At 41.0% G+C, this 19,231-nt stretch overlaps 1 protein-coding gene across 1 annotated transcript in view; it reads right to left on the reverse strand.

Moving 5' to 3' along the window:
- Positions 1–17,583: 17,583 nt before the first annotated feature.
- The window catches only part of GRXCR1 (glutaredoxin and cysteine rich domain containing 1), a 56,806-nt gene continuing 55,158 nt past the window's right edge, over positions 17,584–19,231 (reverse strand). Inside the window, exon 4 of the mRNA XM_054383296.1 lies at positions 17,584–17,763. Coding sequence (XP_054239271.1) covers positions 17,584–17,763 — 180 coding nt within the window. The remainder of the gene's footprint in view (positions 17,764–19,231) is intronic.

Raw genomic sequence — 19,231 nt, forward strand, 5'->3', positions numbered from 1 at the left:
CACAAGAAGGTCTCCTGGGAGCCTTCTCTTCTCCAGATTGAACAGCCCCAACTCTCTCAGTCTGTCCTCATAGGAGAGGAGCTCCAGCCCTCTGCTCATCCTGGTGGCCCTTCTCTGGACACATTCCAGCATGTCCAGATCCCTCTTGTAATAGAGGCTCCAGAACTGGATGCAGTACTCCAGGTGTGGTCTCACCAGAGCTGAGCAGAGGGGGAGAATCACCTCCCTTGACCTGCTGGCCACACTTCTCTTGCTGCAGCCCAGGCTCTGGTTGGCTCTCTGTGCTCTAGTTTAACACCATTGCCCCTTGTCTTATTGCTACAGTACTGCACATGGTTGACTTATAAAAGAAGCACTGATGGATGGACTAAATGTGATGTATTTGATACAAATAAGAATCAGCTTCCTTCAGACCACCAGTGGCAAGAAATTCAGCTACACAGCTTGTCTTGCAGAAAGGTAGGAGAAAACTAGGAGCCTATTTCTCTGACACTAAGAGGAAGAATCTAAATCTTCTGCTGTCAGATTTGGTCTTTAATACATGCAGTATTCAACACATTTCTGTCCAGGTGAATGAGGCAGAGTACACAGACTGCATAGGGCAGAGCACCTCTAATGTCTTCCCTGAGCTCTAAAGAAATGAGAAGATGCTGTGGATGTGGAGCTGGCTGGAGAGCAGCTGGGTTTGGTCCAATACCAGGGGAATAGGAGAATCCAGGGAATAAAAGTAAGCAGAGTTACCTAGATGAGAGGTCTAAGTTGCTGAAAAGAGTGATTATAGAGCTGTTCACCTAAAGAACCAACATGTTTAGCAAATGGCTGTGGTGTGGAGGGGCCAGCAGAAGGGATCCTGAGTGTGTCAAGTTGAAAGGAAAGCATCAGAGTGCACTGGAGATGCAAGATGTAGTGAGTGTACAGAATAGCCTCTCTATAAAACCTTGCTGGTATAAAGTGCTGGTGTTCTGGTTCAGTTAACTGCAAAAGACAAGTTTTTTCTTTTTCCTTGCGTGGAGAACAGAAGAAAGAGGCTGCCCTAGGGGAAAAAAAACCAGTTGTTTCGTGGTTCTGCTTGCTGCAAGCAAAGCTTTCTTGCTTAACTGTGCTTCTGAGGCTGCAAAACACCCCAGCAGGAAATTACACCCTGGCAATCACGTTGTAGGAACACAGCCAGCTCTGCAACATCTGTCTTTGCCCAAATTTTGCCCAAGCCAATTAAATCCCTTCATAACCAGCTGGTCCCAGTGCGCCCACACACTGGCTCAGCCAGCACAGGCTGGGGCAAGGCAGCTTTCATTTCCACCTCTCTGCACAACTTGTGCACTGCAGCCTCAGCCTTGCTCCTGTGGGTTCCCCTCACCAAAATGCCATTGCATTCAAGCTAAGGCCAAAGCCACCCTCAGAAATGTCTCCAGCCTTCTTTTACTGTGTGATCCACATTCCCTAATGCACAGCAAACATTACCTGGTTCTTCCTGTGTTTCAATTATGGTTGTCATACTGCTGTCACTGTCCCCCAGTGAATTCTAGGCTGTAAGTACTTTCCCAGTACTCAGAGCCTGCAAAGCCTTGTTTTTCACATCAGTTCCTGACATATGAAGCCTCCTGCTCATGAGAACAAGGGCTGGACTGACTGACCAACCCCAGCACAAACAACACTTTTCATTTCAGGTGCCTTTCTAAGATAGCTTTTTTCTGTTTCTGCTGGCTGAGGTCTCTTGCCCTCTGGCTTACTGTCTTTTCAAAAGGAAATAAAAATAATTTACAAAGGTTGCTGCCTGTCATTTTATTCCCTAGCAGACAGAGTTATTAAGAGCAGAGGGCAAAATAACACAGTATCATGGTTCTGTCCTCTCTCTGCTCCTGTGTATCAATCAATTAAGATCACACAGTGGAGAAAGTTTTACAGTAGATTTTCATGAAAGTCATAGTCATACACTGATGAGGCTGTTGGCAGAAATGTAAGTGAATTATGGTCTGAGCAGGGATGAAGCCATTAAAGGCAAAACGTCCTCCAAGTCATCCCTAAGGATCAGTACGTTTGGTACCCAACAGCTTTTCTTTACTTAATGGTGCTGCAGTGGGAATTAGAGGAGACCTGTATGCCTTAAAGGACTTCTTATCTCACATTTGAAATGCTGTGTCCAGTCAGTGCAGGGTTAGGGGATGCAGGAAGGAAAAAAAAAGGAACATGGGAAGCAACATTGTTTTGAAATTAGGAGCTGAAACAGCTATTTTCCTCCTTATAACCCAGCCTAAAATCTTTATATACCTCAAGCTGTGTAACCAATGTCAAAACATTTATCTGATATGGATTTACCATCATTGTCAAATGAAAACTGTAGCACAAGATTTGTTCTTAAAGGGGGCAAAAAATACATTTCTGTAAGGTTTTTTTATTATGCCATTTAAGCAGCTTTTTTTAGCTTTGTTGTTTTTCATCAGTGGTCAATATATTTTTCACGCTTTCCCTGTATGACAAGGATTATTTTTTATAGAGAAACAGCTCTACCTTGATAACTTCCTACATGGACTCATCAACATCTTTATAATCTACCACCTCTTGCTAGCACACAGAAAGGCCCTGTGAAGATAATGTTTTAGCCTGATTCTCATTCAGAGACAGCTCTACAGGGAAAATCATCTCTGTTCTACTCAATCACGATCACTTTGGTGTATTGAACTCTGAGAGGTGCTGGAAGACCTCAGAAAAAAGACAAGCTCATGTGAAAATAATGTCAGGTGTAAATATTCTTGCTGTTCACTGCACTTTCCCCAACAAATATGTTTCAGAGTAAGCACAAGAAATTATTCAGGGTTCTGAAAAAAAAAACCCTGTTCCCTAAATATGAGCATGATGCATATCAAAGCATGAGATAGAAGGGTTATATGATTGCTCATGCCTTAAATGTTGCTGTTTATATATCTGTGAATATATATAGATTCCATAATCAATACTATATGCATATTATACACACACACACACACACACATCTGTGTGTAATTCATGCCCATGACCTACTTTAGGTATTCTGAGGCATGATTTTATTTTCAACACGTTGTCTGTATATCATCCAAATGTCTGCATCCACTCTGACTTATTCAAACTTGGTTATATCATCCAAATAATCCCAAGCATGTTTTAAAAATATATTCTAATCTCTTTTTTGCTACCTTAAATGCAACAATATTTGCATGAGTCAGAAGAGGAAACACCACAGCAACAATCTGTTTGCTCCTTGGGGCTGGAAAGACCAACATGCTGAATCGTAGAAATGTCAGGACTGGAAGGGACCACAAGGATCATCCAGTTCCAACCCCCCTGCCATGGGCAGGGACACCTCACACTACATCAGGCTGCCCAGAGCCTCATCCAGCCTGGCTGCAAACACCTCCAGGGATGGGGCCTCAACCACCTCCCTGCACAACCCATTCCAGACTCTCACCACTCTCATGGGGAAGAACTTCTTCCTCATGTCCAGCCTGAATCTCCCCACTTCCAGCTTTATTCCATTCCCCCTGGTCCTATCACTACCTGATATCCTAAAAAGTCCCTCATGAGCTTTCTTGTAGCCCCCTTCAGATACTGGAAGGACAGAAGAAGACTCTTCACAGTATCACACAGCATCACAGTATATCAGAGGTTGGAAGGGACCTCAAGAGATCATCAGGTCCAACCCCACTGCCAGAGCAGGATCACTTAGGGGAGTCTGCACAGGAATGCATCCAGGTGGGGTTGGAAAGTGTCCAGAGCAGGAGACTCCACAACCCCCCTGGGCAGCCTGTTCCAGTGCTCTGTCACCCTCACTGGAAAGAAGTTTCTCCTCATGTTGAGCTGAAATCTTCTATTTCTTTGAAGAAGATTCTTTTAAACTCTGGTTTATACATTAGAGCAAAATAAGTGGCTCTCTTTTGTGTCAAGTCATTATTTATCCCTTTAACCTCAGCCTGGGGTGCCCCTCTGTGTAACCACTTGTGAAAAAATGTCCCCAGCTTCTGCTGCTGTTGACCAGATATATCCTTGTCCACCAGCAATGTGATTTGAACTGTTTCTGTGCAATGGGTTACCTATGAAAAAGAGCAGCCTGTTTCCACAGGCAAATAATTATTCTCATGGCAAGTATAAACCCTCTGTTCTGGAGCTGGAGGCTTTGTCCTTCACTTCTGACCTTAAAGCTGTCCTGAAGATTTCAGGACCTGCAGTGATTCTATTCATAATTCAATCACAAATTGCTTCTCCCCTCCTATTACTGTGCCTTTTTCTTCTGATTCATTTTTGATCAAAGTGGCATACGCTTTCTGAGGAATGGAACAGGGAAAGAGGGACTTGTGATGCCAGAGGAGAAAGCAGCAGGCATACAAACAGATCTTTCCCTCCTACATCTCAGTGCACAGCATTAGCTGCGAGCCCTCGAGAAGCAAGAGCAGCTGCAGGAAAAGCAGTGGCACTTTTGCCATGGTGATAAAAGAGAGCAGGAGGCTGAGCTTGCAGAGCTGTATTGTGTTGGGCAGAAACAACTGCAAGTGTTGAAAACACTGCTGAACAGCCAGCAAGTTCAGCCAGCTTCTAATACCTTTTTTTTCTTATTTGGTTGGTTTGGGTTTTTTTGGTTCGGTTGGGATTTTTCTTTCTTTCTTTTGTTGTTTGTTTGGTTTGGTTGTTTTTTATTTGTTTGATTGGTTTAGGCTTGGGTTGGGCTTTTGTCTTTTGTCTCTTTTCTTTTTTCTTTTTTTCTTTTAATTTTTCTTTTTTTCTTTTAAATTTTCTTTTTCCTGTTTTCTTTTTTTTTCTTTTGTTTGGTTTCATTTGGGTACATTCTTTTTGTTTTGTTTGCTTGCTTTTGTTTGTTTGCTTTTGGTTGGTTGGTTGGTTTAATTTGGTTTGGGTTGGACTTTTTTTTTATCTTTTCTCTTTTTTCTTTTTATCTTTTCTCTTTTTTCTTTTTATCTTTTTTTTTTTCCTTTGGTTTAGTTTGGGTTAGGTTTTTTTCTTTTTTCTTCTTTCTTTTCTATTTTTTCTTCTTTCTTTTTTTTTATTTTTTATTTTTCTATTTGCTATTTTCTTTGTTTTCCTTTTGTTTGGTTTCATTTGGGTAGGGTTTTTTTGTTACTTTTGTTTCTTTTGTTTGATTTTGGTTGGTTGTTTTGTTTAGTTTGGTTTGGGTTGGGCTTTCTTCTTTTTATCTTTTTTCTTTTTTCTCTTTTATCTTTTTTCTTTATTCTTTTTTTTCTTTGGTTTATTTTTGGGTTGGGGTTTTTTGGTTTGTTTTGTTTGCTTCTGGTTGGTTGGTTGGTTTAGTTTGGGTTGGGCTGGACTTTTTTCTTTTTTTCTTTTTTCTTTTTTCTTTTTTTATTTTTTATTTTCTTTTTTTCTCTTATTTTTTTCTTTTTTCTGTGGTTTAGTTTGCGTTGGGGTTTTTTTTGTCTGTTTTGTTTGTTTTGGTTGCTTTTGGTTGGTTGGTTCGTTTTGGTGTGTTTGGCTTGGGGGGGGTGGTTTCTGTTCTTGTACAATTCTTTATAATCAGAAAAAGCAACAATATGTCAAAAGTATATTTTTACCACTGTGTAAGGTCCACGGCACCATGCTGCTTGTCTCAGTGTGATTACAAATGTTGCCCAACATCTGAACAATACGATCATTAAGGAGCTTCCTAACTGTTTTGAATTACTTCTGGTGTCTTGCAAAACTGCTGACAATAAAATGCTTTCAGGACAAAAGCTGGCTGATAATATACAGCATATCCCACATGGAATTCTGCCTACACTGCTGGGTTCTCATTTAGAGGGATATGAGGAAGAACATTTCCTTCTGCTGCGCTCTAGATGCTGTTTTCATCATTTTCATGGGAGCTGTGATATTGTTGGTGATATTTCTTCTAATCCCTGCCTGTATTACAGACAGGATATTTCATACTTCCAGAAATGGCTGATGGACCCTACAGAGCACAAGCCACACACAGCAGGGATTTGACTGAATTTCCATCTGCACATGACTGTGTGCAGTCTCTGTGGGGAACACCAAGCAGACAGATGGACAGATAGATAGATGGATAGATAGGTAGATAGATAGATTAGGTAGACAGACAAGAGAGAGAGAGAGAGAGAGACAGATATATAGACAGATAGATGGATGGATGGATAGATAGATGATACATAGACAGATGATAGACAGACAGATAGACAGATTAGACAGACAGATAGATTAGAGAGAGAGGGAGAGAGAGAAAGATTAGACAGATAGATTAGAGAGATCGATAGATAGATTAGACAGACAGACAGATGGACAGATAGATGGATGGATAGATAGGTAGATAGATAGATTAAGTAGACAGATAGATAGATAGGTAGATAGATAGATAGATAGATAGTTAGATAGATAGATAGATAGATAGATAGATAGATAGATAGATAGATAGATAGATAGATAGATAGATAGACAGACAGATAGACAGACACCTCTATGGAGATATTAATACTAGATTGTTTTTTAAACTGTAGGCTCCAAGTGAGAAGGAATTCTTTGCACTCCCAACGATGTTGATTGTTTAGCCATTAGAACTGCTTTGGTCTGGTAAAGTCTAGAGCAAGTCATAAATACCATGTTGGGGAAAGGTGCTTCCAAGCACAGCTTTGACCTTATTTGGCAATAAAAATAAGAATGCCACGTGGAACTGCGAGGTTGGCAAAGCAAATTGCTGGGGACAGTGGGATAAGGGTTTGGAAGGAACATGAAGCTTTATTTCTCTTTGTTCATAGCTGTGTGTCCTTTTTCAGTGAATAACTGATGTCACTTGTGGTAATTAACACTTCTTTTTCTTTTTTTTTTCATAATCTGCCTTCAAGTGAAAGAAAACCTTCTGAACAGGTTGAACATAGCTCAAGGTCTAGGACAAAAGTGCATGAGAGTAGGAAGGTAAAATGTAGTTACTTAATAATCTTAATTTGGTTGATTTCATTTAATAGGAAAACACATAAACTATTTCATCCATGAAAGGTGGCTGTTATTTTTCTATCAATTAGAAGCAGTATCCAGCTAATGAATGTGTCATCATTAAGCTCCTTCCCTTGCAATTAAGGTAATAGAGGTCCTTCAGGGATAAGACATTTTCCAGTGTTTGGTCAATAGAAGCAGCACTCACAAATGTTTAGATCTCTATACAAAAATGACAAAATATTTACAGCTAGTTTCAACTGCAGCATAGAGGATTAGTGAGGGCTGGGGGGGGCAAAAATAAGTAAAAATCACTAAGTACAAATGCCCAAAACTCAAAAACTCTTCCAAAAACTTGTAATGACCTCATTTAGGACGAAACATAAATCCATAATCCTACAGGCAAGATGTGATCCTTTTGAGCTATCATGGAAAAACATTCCTTTTGCTGAAAATATTGATTGCAGTTTAATGTCAGATGATCAATTACTGATAAAGACTGCCCCCCCCCCCCCCCCAAAAGAAAAAAAAAGAAAATAAAAAAGGATGTTACCAGCATGCCCATATTGATGCCTCTCTCTCTAGTGATCAGTGATGAATTGGTGAACCTGCTGCTCAGTGTTAGGGAGCAAATTTACAATAGAAAGGTGAACTTTTTTATTTGCTTTACAATGGGATTTGGGTTTATACACAATCAGCTTTTAAAAGTGAAAACTGACAAGTTATAGCTATGTTTAACAACTTAGTTATTTCTAAGCATCCAAGGGAGGAAAGAAGCAAAGTCAGAAACTCTCACTTTTTCAGATATAAATCTTTTGGAAAGACTTTGTATTGAAAGTGTGGTGGGTTGAAGATTCCCCATTCTCCCCAACAGGGAAAAACAGGGAAAAACTTCAAATAATTTACTTTTTTTTTAGGGGCAGAAGATTTGAGGTATTCCAATCTCTGCCTGAAAACATCTATGTGAATCTCAGCATCAGTGCCTCTGAGGCAAGCAGAGATGTTAAAACATGGATCACAGGATGTCAGGGGTTGGAAGGGACCCAAAGAGATCATCAAGTCCAACCCCCCTGCCAGAGCAGGACCAGAGAATCCAGCACAGGTCACACAGGAATGCATCCAGAGGAGTCTTGAAAGTCTCCAGAGAAGGAGGCTCCACAACCTCTCTGGGCAGCCTGTTCCAGTGTTCTGTGAGCCTCACAGTGAGGAAGTTCCTCCTCATGTTGAGGTGGAACCTCCTGTGCTGCAGCTTACATCCATTGCTCCTTGTCCCATCACAGGGGGCAAATGAGCAGAGCCTGTCCCCTCCCTCCTGACCCCCAGCCCCCAGATATTTATAAACATTTATTAAATCCCCTCTCAGTCTTCTCATTTCCAGACTGAAAAAGCCCCAGGTCCCTCAGCCTCTCCTTACCAGGCAGTGTCCAGTCCCCTAATCATCCTCATAGCCCTCTGCTGGACCTTCTCCAGCAGGTCCCTGTCCCTCCTAAGCTAGGGAGCCCAAAACTGAATGCAGTACTCAAGAGGAGGTCTCACCAGGGCAGAGTAGAGGGGGAGGAGAGCCTGCTATCAGAGTACTCAAGCATGATTTCCCCTTGGTAAATTCACACTGACTACTCCTGACTGCTCCTGATGATAGATTTAGGGATGGTAGATGTAACCTGTCTTACAATTCAGAATTCCTGTGCCCATTATGAAATCCTTTTCAGATTCACAGCCAAGAATTACTTTGTCAAATTGTAATTGTTATTGATATGATCAGAATGAAAGGCCACCTTGGAAGGGGGTGGAGGGGTGGGGAAAGTGCTTTGGGGATATAGTAAAATTCAAGAAAATAAAGCTCTCTGTCAAGTCAAACAAAAAAAACCCTCTCTCTCTCCCTGTATATATATATATACACACATATATATAAACCTCTCTCTCTCTCTCTCTTTATATATATATATATAAAATACATAGCCAAACAAGAAAAACCTGTCTCTCTCCCTATATATATACATAAACATCTCTCTCTATATATTATATATATATATAAAATATAATATATAAAGTTAAATTTATTAAATAATATGCATAATAAATACAATATATATATAAATATAATAAATAAATATGAGAAATATAATAAATAAATATAATTAACACAATAAATTAAATATATTAAATATATATTTAATATATATATTAGAGAGAGAGAGAGTACTTTGGCTTTATGCAGTCCCATGTTGGATGAAGACAGTTGGTTACAAGAGGTTAATAGCTACTCAAGCTGGCTGTCAGGAGGAGAGGAAGTCAAAGGCTGACACCAGCCAAGGATTTAGGATAGCAGGATGGCATAAAGTACCTCTATTAAGAAGAGAGGCTAAACTGTTTGAGGGAAAGAAAATGAAAGAGAGAATCTGGGATCAAATACCAAAACCATGTCATGGTATAGCAAAGTATTCTGGACCATAAGTTATGACACAGCAAAGAATCATGGTAGGAAATTCCCAAGACAGGACAATAGGATTTGTGGCTGGGCCCCAAGGCTATAAATCCTCCAATAAGTAGATAGACCAAGCTGGCTGAAGGTAAGCATAAAGTGCATCACAACATATTTGGCATTATTGAGCATTAAATGCTCTGGAAGAAGAACAGACTGCAGTAGGAAAGACTTATTACCATCATAGACCTGATAAAGGAGTGGAGAATCAATGTGGAAAACCAGTATAGAGGTTTTTGAACCATACTGCTCATGAAGGATGTCCTGAAAGATCAGATATGGTAGCTATAAAAAGAGGAGAGGATTTTGTTGTTAACTTTTCTTTGATACAAGATGGGAACATTTGATTGAAAGTGTGGGAAAAGATTGATCAATTTAGGAACATTATGTCCCAAACTGGTAACATATTTTTTATCTTGTTCTTGCTTCTCCTGAGAACTTAACTGATGGGGGGAAAGAATAACAATAATTTTCTCCTTGCATTTAAAACTACTGTTCTGTTCTTTGATAGTGTGCTGTTAAATTTTATTCTATGGTCATGATGAGAAGCAAAACCTATCAGCACCAGCTATTAGCATCAAGCTGTAAAGAGAGGCAGCAGCATTTTCAGCATTTCCCCATAATACTAAAAGAAAATATTGCAATACCTCAAATACAAAAGTAATGATGACTGTTTATAATTTTTGTAGTAGTAATAATAATAATGATAATAATAATATAATTACAATAATAAAATTATAATATAAAAATTAAAATAATTATAATAAAATTATAATCATTATAAAACATAATAAAATTATATACTAAATACATACTAAATAATAAAAATATAAAAATATAAAATAATAAAATAACAACAATAGGAAATAGAATAAAATTATATAAATATATATAGTTATATATTTGTATATGTTTTTATATTTGTGTATATATATTTTTATATATTTATATATTTATATATAATATAGCAATTATATAAAATATACATAACAAAATTTTTATAATTACAATAAATTATTATTATTATTATTATTATTATTATTATTATTATTATTATTATTATTATTATTACTCAAGTTTTTACTGAGTCCTTTAATTTTGCAGACTGAGGTACTGACCTTATGTCTTGCCTCTCTGATTAGATCCTTGAGGCAGTGTAAAACACTCATTGGCAGTGAAGCTCTATTGATGCATAAGGTTTAAGATAAATCTACCAGCCCTAAGCTTTGGAAGTGTTTTGCTGGAGTACAACACTGCTGTCCTAATATGTGATATTGCCACGTGTCATATGATGGAGAAAATTACTGTGCAAAAGGCTTTTGGGAGTAAGACAGAGTTTAGATGTTCTACAAAGCTTCAGACATTGGTTCAAATCCAAGGCAAGGTCCCAAAGAGAAATAGTAGGTACTGGGAGTTAGCTCAGAGAGTGCTCAGATTTAGTTGATGTTTGTAGATTTGCCATCCTCACTCATCTATGATTTACCTAACCTGAGATCAGAGAGGAATTTCTCCCTTATGTGAGAGATGAGAATGCATCCACCAGATTTAATACTTACAAAGTGAAATAGCCTCTTTAAAGTGATAATTTGATGAGCATTCACATTGAAATGATGACATTTGGTGACTTTGTATTGATCATGATTTCCCTACTTTGCACTGATCATGCTCAATAATAAAAAGAACAACTTGCAGTCAAACCTTCTGCCTGATCACACAGCCCTGGCTGGTTTTTTGTAGTCTCAACATGGCTTGTTTATTGCTGTTTTATTTTTTTTTTTTCTCTCTAAATCAAACTATAACTCTGTCAGCTACCAGAGGGCATTATCCTGAAGCATAATTCTTCTACAGACTTTCAAATTTCAGGTCACTAAAATTACTTTTTGTTGAACTTAATATCTGATTGGGGGTGGGGGTGGGGGGTGACTTTGAGATAAATCTTTGGTTTCAATAAGATCATCCTTCCACCAGTGGAGAAAAAAATATGAGTCCTCAAAGAGAGACAGGCAATATATGTCTTATTATGGAGTGGCTTTTCTTGAGTGGGAAACTTATTGGATTCCAGCAATCTAAGGTTAGGGGCTGCCCTGCTGGAAAGCAGCTCCACAGAGAAAGACCTTGGAGTGCTGCTGGACAGCAAGTTCTGCATGGAACAACAATGTGATCTTGTGGCCAAGAGAACCAATGGGATCCTGAGGTGCATCAAGCAAGGTGTGTCCAGCAGGGCTAGGGAAGTTCTTTTACCTCTCTACTCTGCCCTGCTGAGACCACAGCTGCAATCCTGTGTCCAGTTTTGGGCTCCCCAGTTCAAGAGAGACAGAGACCTGCTGGAGAGAATCCAACAGAGAGCCACGAGGATGCTTAGGGGACTTGAGCATCTCCCCTGTGAAGAGAGACTGAGAGCCCTGGGGCTGTTTAGCCTGGAGAAGAGAAGGCTGAGAGGGGATCTGATCAATGTCTATCAATAGCTGAGGGGTGGGTGTCAAGTGGAGGGGGCCAGGCTCTTTTTGGTGGTTCACAGTGATAAGACAAGGAACAATGGGTTCAAACTAGAACATAAAAAAATTCAGCTCAACATGAGGAGAAACTTTTTTGGTGAAGGTGATGGAGCCCTGGAACAGGCTGCCCAGGGGGGTTGTGGAGTCTCCTTCTCTGGAGACTTTCCAACCCCACCTGGATGCATTCCTGTGCAGACTCCCCTAAGTGATGCTGCTCTGGCAGGGGGGTTGGACCTGATGATCTCTTGAGGTCCCTTCCAGACTCATGAACTGTCATACTGTGATCTTTTAACTCGTCTGAAACCAGTTTTTTTCAAAGTAGAGCTGATAAGCTGGAAGCAGCTTAAACTTCAAGTTGTTGTTTGTTTGCTTTTCCTCAGCCTTCTAATGAAATTATTTCCTGATTCATCACCCCTAAGCAAATTAATGCAAGAAGAAAGAAAAATGGGATTAAACATAAAGATTTATTTCTAATAATTCTTTCTGTTCATATTACTGCTGGAGAACAATGCCCTTTACTATCATCTCTAAATTATTTAAAGCAAGCTAAGCAATCTAAATTCTTCTTCTTCTTCCTAAATTATTTAGGGCCTAAGTGTTTCCTCTTGGATGCTTTCATGTTCATACAATGTATGCCAGGCTAAGTGAATCAAATTAATTTTAATGCAATAAGACAAATGCAATCGCTAGGAAAAGGACTGGAAGAGCCTTCAATATGTATTTACTCATGAAAATTGTAGAACTCAGGACAGTAAAATTCATTTCTTAGTTTCATTAATAAAACTCCAAAACTCTCAAGGAACTTTTGTTAATTTTTTTTATGTGACACTGAAGTCAAAGGTAGATGATTGTTCCCTCCTCTCACCCCCCCCCCCAAGTGCCTGATTACTTACAGCAGAATTCATTTCTTTCAAGACCTATCAGATTCTTTTCATTCATAATGATGGGTTCCTAAGTGTGGCAAATTGACTCACAGGGTCAATGAGCATCTTGGAGGGCTTCAAGACTCATTACATTCTTATTTTAAAAGCCGTGCTGAGACCACAGCTGCAATCCTGTGTCCAGTTTGGGGCTTCCCAGTTCAAGAGAGACAGAGACCTGCTGGAGAGAATCCAACAGAGAGCCAGGAGGATGCTTAGGGGACTTGAGCATCTCCCCTGTGAAGAGAGACTGAGAGCCCTGGGGCTGTTTAGTGTAGAGAAGAGAAGACTGAGAGGGGATCTGATCAATGTCTATCAATAGCTGAGGGGTGGGTGACAAGGGGAGGGGGCCAGGCTCTTTTGGGTGGTGCACAGTGATAAGACAAGAAACAATGGATACAAACTTGAACGCAGAAGGTTTTACCTCAACATGAGGAGAAACTTCTTTCCAGTGAGGGTGACAGAGCCCTGGAACAGGCTGCCCAGGGAGGTTGTGGAGTCTCCTTCTCTGGAGACTTTCCAACCCCACCTTGATGCATTCCTGTGCAGACTCCCCTAAGTGATCCTGCTCTGGCAGGGGGGTTGGACTGGATGGTCTCTTGAGTTCTCTTCTAACCTCTAATGTTCTATGATTCTATGACAAGAGACATTTTTACAATACTCTAGATAATGCTACTCATGTAACCCTGCATGTCACAGTGGAAGGGGAAAATTGGCTAGGCCTATTCAACCAACAGTTTAAACCTCTAGAATGGTTCTCATTGGTTTGAGAGGACCATCTGTGGAGATCAGCAAACTTTAGAATTAAGCCAGTAAGCTCCATGACTGATATATTTTTTAGACAAGAATTAATAAGCCAAGCTTGTTTATGCAGCACTGCCTGCAGAAACCCTCCTCATCCCAAAGCAGTCTGAAATATTTTATTACAGTGAGCTGCTGACAGGTAAGACAGTCTGTCTGGGAATAAACAGGGAGTGAATTGGAATCTACTCCCAGATGCACTATTTCTTGCTGAAAAAGCCTTGATTTTTTCCTTACAGCAAATGGCTGTGACTCAACCACCTCCCTGGGCAGCACATTCTAATCCCTGACCACTCTTGCTGGGAAAATTTTTTTCCTAATGTCCAGTCTAAACCTATCCAGTCACAGCTTGAGGCCATTCCCTCTTCTTCTACCACTAATTACCTGTGAGAAGAGACCAGCTTCTGCACAACATCCTTTCAAGGTAGTTGTAGAGAGCAATTTCAGTTTCTACTTCTCATTTCTTTTTCATGAAAGTAACCAGTAGATAAAGCCCATGGGATAAAAATATATATATATTAAAACTTAAATTTATAGAAAAATGAGAGAATGAATTGCATCATGTCATTCCTGAATATGAATCCCAGGAAAGCCAAGCCACCCAATACCTGCAGCATAGCACTATGGGGAATATATGGCCCACTGGAAAGTGTGCTTTGAGCTACAGGACTGAGCTCTCCCAACCATTCCCTTTCTCAGGATCAAAAAAAGATTATTTTGCAAAGCAGACAGCCTAAGGATTTCCCTGCTCTCTGATACTTGCTCTTATGTATGTTAATATGCTGAGCTGTCATCAGAGAACACCTACCTTGATCCTCAGCTCAGTGGGCCAGAAGCAGGAGGAGCAGAACTTGATGCATTTTGGAAATTCTCTACACAAAGATGCAGCTGGATGAGTCTTGTTAGTCAGAGCAGAAGAGATCACTGATAATTCCTCAAAAGTAGAGATGCAATACTGATGTAAATCAGAGCAAAGCTGCATTCTTTACCTGTTCCCAGAATGGTTTAAAAGTTATATTGCTGCATGATATATCTCATACTAGAAAGCATCACACCTGGCTCCTGGGTTTGCTTTAGCATTAATGTCATTCTGTCACATTCAGTGCTTCTAGGATGGTTGGAGCAAGCTGATAAGCCAGATCCAAACCCCTATCAAGATGGGAAACCACGAGGTAAAAATATCTTCTTGCAAAAAAAACCCAAAAAACCTGTGTTTACTTTTCTTGCAGGCTATGATGAGGAAAATACAGCTGGAGATGAAAACAAAACAAACAAACAAAAAACCCCAAAGTGGTAATTCAGTTGATGACAGAGGAGAAAAGAACTTTTCTAGTTCTAGTTGTCATAGGTTTCTTGAAAAGTATACAGAGCTTGAAGAATGTTCTGATGTTCTGCTTGTGAACATTACATGTCCTGTGGTTTATTTTGCTAGCTTCCAGTCTCCTATAAAAGCCTTCTGAAGAAAAAAAAAAAAACAAAAATACTCCAGAATGTGACCTTTTGCTTTCATCATTTCTCATTTTAAAAAGAAAACTATGGAGATTTTGCCTCTAGTTCAGTGTCTCTGTTTGAAGAGTAGTGCCTTAGCTGGGACAGTCTCTCTAGTTTTCTTGCAGATAAATCAGGAAAGAAACTGGATTTAGTGTATCTGTCTCAGCCTGAAGAGAAGTCATTTTCTGATTGTCTGGGAGGTAGGAAAACCAGACTCAACCCCCCCTTCCCCCCTGTTTCATATCAGTGAAGAACATTTTCAGTGAAACATAATTTGACAAGTTATAGTAATTTGGCCATGTGGTGTTTCAGTGGAACGCTGGTGATATGGACTATCTCATCAAGCAAAATGTCCTTTCAGGGGTAAAGACTGCTAAATTACTCTGGCATTCTGGCAGACTGGCACTCTCCATTTCCCTCAAGGATGAATTTCCTTCTGCCACCTGAAGTGTGGATCCCAGATCACCCCCTAGATCCACAGGGTGCTAACAACTGGCGTTCTCCACTTCCCTCAAGGATGAATTTCCTTCTGCCATCTGCAGTGTGGATCCCAGATCACCCCCTAGATCCACAAGGTGCTACCAACTGAGCAAAGTTAAGTTTCCATGCATCAGAAATGCTGACACTCTAAGCATCAGTATTCTGCTCTGTGCTACACTTCATTCCCTGTCATACCAGTCTGGACTGCAATATTAGGCAGAAATGGAGGTTCCGTGACAGTATTAAATAACAGGAGAGGGCTACATTTCCTTTCTTTTCTTTTTATCCATGCAATAATAAGCTGAGCACATCTGCAATTCAGAATTTTATATCTGGGGTGCTGCTTAGAATTGTGAATGGCCTCTGTAGAAAATGTAATCTCTCTCATGTTATGCAGCAGATCCAGGCAGTCCTTCTGAGCCTTGCTGTTGAAGCTGTAGGAGCAGGAGGATCTCCAAAGCAAGTTCATGCCTGCACATTCAACATCCCATAGAATATTCATTAAGTCCCTTAGAGTCAAATACTCAAAAAGATAAGTTAGCCCAACCTGTCCAACTCTTCAGCACCAGCTGCCACCTCTAGACATACCAGGTGGAACAGAGGTGGAGGAAAAGTTGTTGTCTGTTGATCCAAGCACCAGAAAACACAATGTTATCAGAAGGGGTTTTTGCAAGCCAGGTTTTGTGCAGCTGTAGTTATCCTGCTTTGTACTACAACTGTGCTGTGTCTGAAACACTGAAAGGACAGAGGAGTGTCCCATCACAGGCAAATCTAGGAAGGTTGTATGGGAAAGAGAGAAAGAAAATGTGGTCCCCCACCAGAGTAAGCAGTGGCTTAACATTTGCTAAAGCAGTTTGGGCAGGATGAAATGCTTGCTATGGGAGCCTTTTCTAGCCAACACTAATTTCAACAAGCTGCCAAACCTCTGTACTGTTTGTGCCAGTACAAACTGACAGCAAGACTAGGAGGAAGATGTGCAACATTGGTATGAACAGAAGGAGGTGGTACACTAAAGCACCCTGTTAAAAAGCACTCTGTGGAAGGGCATGAATGTTAATGCAGTTCCAAAGTGGAATATATTCAATGTGGAGAAACTACAACCCATTCAGAGTATCATTGACTAATTCTCTTGTGTTTGTGTTTGTGTTTGGGAAACTCACCAAAAATCACAAAGGTATAAACAGTGCTGGAGTTGTCTGGGCAGAGACCAGTGGTCCTCCTGGAAAGAACAGATGTCCTGAGACACTCACAGCAGGCTAGCTGTCAAACCACAACAGCTACTAAGCTGCAAAAGCAGAAATCTCATCCTCAAGTAATTTATACACAGTTTATAAAGCTTTCTGGTGTTCTCACTTGATTACTATTAAGATCTCCTGTGATATGCAGGATCCTAAAGCTCTGAAGTAGTACAACAGTGGTTATCAACACGCTGTTGTGTTAAAAGTTCATGTCACTTTGTCTAACAGCATTGAATTAGTAGCAAAGGCAAAGCAGTGCTAACAAAGAAAGCTGATCCATGGGACTTTTAAGAAATGTTTCTGTTCTTCTGTTGCCACTTAGAATTCAGGCCAGAATTCAATCAGTGGATTTTTCAGGGAGGTGCAAAGTGGCATGGTTTGGTGCTAGTTCATATCACAAAACCTTTATTCTTACTGATCTTGAAAGCAGCAGTTAATAATCTGAAGGTTAAATTTCATTTTGCTGTAATCTTGAGGGCATGCTTCAGATGATTCCCTGTAGAAAAAGGGAAGACTTCACATTCAAAGGGTCAGTAATTCACTAAGTTTTGCAGGAATTAGAATAATAAAGAAAGCAGGGAAACATATTTCAGAGTTCACGAGCCGGTAGAAGTATACTACAAACGGAATTTTTTTTGTGTGTTTTATTGACTGACCTGGATGACCAGATTAATGTTACAAAAATCCTATTACAAACTGGTGCAGTACCACAAAAGCAGCGTGTGGAGGTGGAGGTGGAGGTGTGACTCTTATCCTGCACAGCTCTGGCAGCGCTGTAGCCCGTTCTCGTTGCAGGCAGTGCACTTGAGGGCTTTGAATGAGTCCGTAAAGCAGTTCCGAAACACAGACATCTTGCTCCCATGGCACGCTGAACACGGCAGGAAACCAAAGCCCCCACAGGACAGGCACTCGTGGGGATGCTGCACTCTCTGCTCAAAGAAGAATGTGAGAAAGACAAAAATGTTACCTCATCAACCAGCATAAGCTCTAGGACAATGAGGGCTCCGGGAGAGCTGAGAATCGCAGAATCGTGTCAGGGGCTGAAAGGGATCTCCAGAGAGGGAGACTCCACAACCCCCCTGGGCAGCCTGTTCCAGTGTTCTGGCACCCTCACAGGGAAATAATTCTTCCTCCTGTTTCCATGGAAATTCCTATGCCTCAACTTCCATCCATTGCCCCTTGTGCTGTCATTGGGCATCACCCAGCAGAGCCTGGCTCCAGCCTCTTGGCACTCCCCCTGCACATCTTTATCAATATGAATGAGGTCACCTCTCAGTCTCCTCTTCTCCCAGCTGAAGAGCCCCAGCTCCCTCAGTCTCTCCTCATAAGGAAGAAGTTCCACTCCCTCCATCATTTTCGTGGCTCTGTGCTGGACTCTCTCAAGCAGTTTCCTGAGGTCCTTCTTGAACTGAGGGCCCCAGAACTGGACACAATATGCCAGATGTGGCCTCACCAAGGCAGAGTAGAGAGGGAGGAGGACCTTCCTCGACCTACTGACCACACTCCTTCTAATACAACCCAGGATACCGTTGGCCTTGGCCACAAGAGCACATGAATATTCTGGTTCCCATCAGAATCACAGAAAACATTCAATTGGAAGAGACATGAAAAATCATCCAGTCCAGCCCTCAGCCCAGCACTGAAGGGTCAACACTAAAGCATGTTTGGAACTGCAAAGTCCACACACTGCTTAAACACCTGCAGGGATGGTGACTCCACCACTGTCCTGGGCAGAACATTTCAGTGTTTGATAACCCTTTCAGTGAAGAAATATTTCCAAGTATCCAGCCTCAACCTCCCCTGGTTCATCTTGAAACCATTTCCTCTGGTCCTGTCAGTTCTCACCAAGCAGAAGAGGCTGCCCTCTCCTCTCTCCAACCTCCCTTCAGGTAGCTGTAGAGAGCAAAGAGGTCTCCTCTCTGCCTTCTCTTCTCCAGCCTGAACAACCCCAGCTGCCTCAGATGCTCCTTGTAGGCCATGTGCTCCACACCCTTCACGAGTTACATTGCCCTTCTCTGGGCACATTCCAGAACCTCAAAGTCCTCTTGTAGAGAGGGGCCCAGAACTCAACACAGTACTCAAGTTGTGGTCTTGCCAGCGTTGAGTACAGAGGGATGATCACCTCCCTGTCCCTGCTGGCCACAGTGTTTCTAATACAAGCCAGAATGCCACTGGCTTTCTTGGCCACCTGGGCACACTGCTGACTCTTGTTGTGCTGACTATCAACCAATACCTCCAGGTCCCTCTCAGAGTCACAGCTTTCCAACCACACATCCCCAGGTCTGTAGCTTACCACAGTGGTGTTGTGTCCCAGGTGGACCACCCCATCCTGAGATACACCACCATGGAAAACCAGTACACATCTGCCTTTTCCTTTGGTCAGATCCACATGCAATG

Source organism: Indicator indicator, chromosome 8 (genome assembly GCF_027791375.1).
Source record: "Indicator indicator isolate 239-I01 chromosome 8, UM_Iind_1.1, whole genome shotgun sequence".
In the NCBI taxonomy this organism is placed as follows: domain Eukaryota; kingdom Metazoa; phylum Chordata; class Aves; order Piciformes; family Indicatoridae; genus Indicator; species Indicator indicator.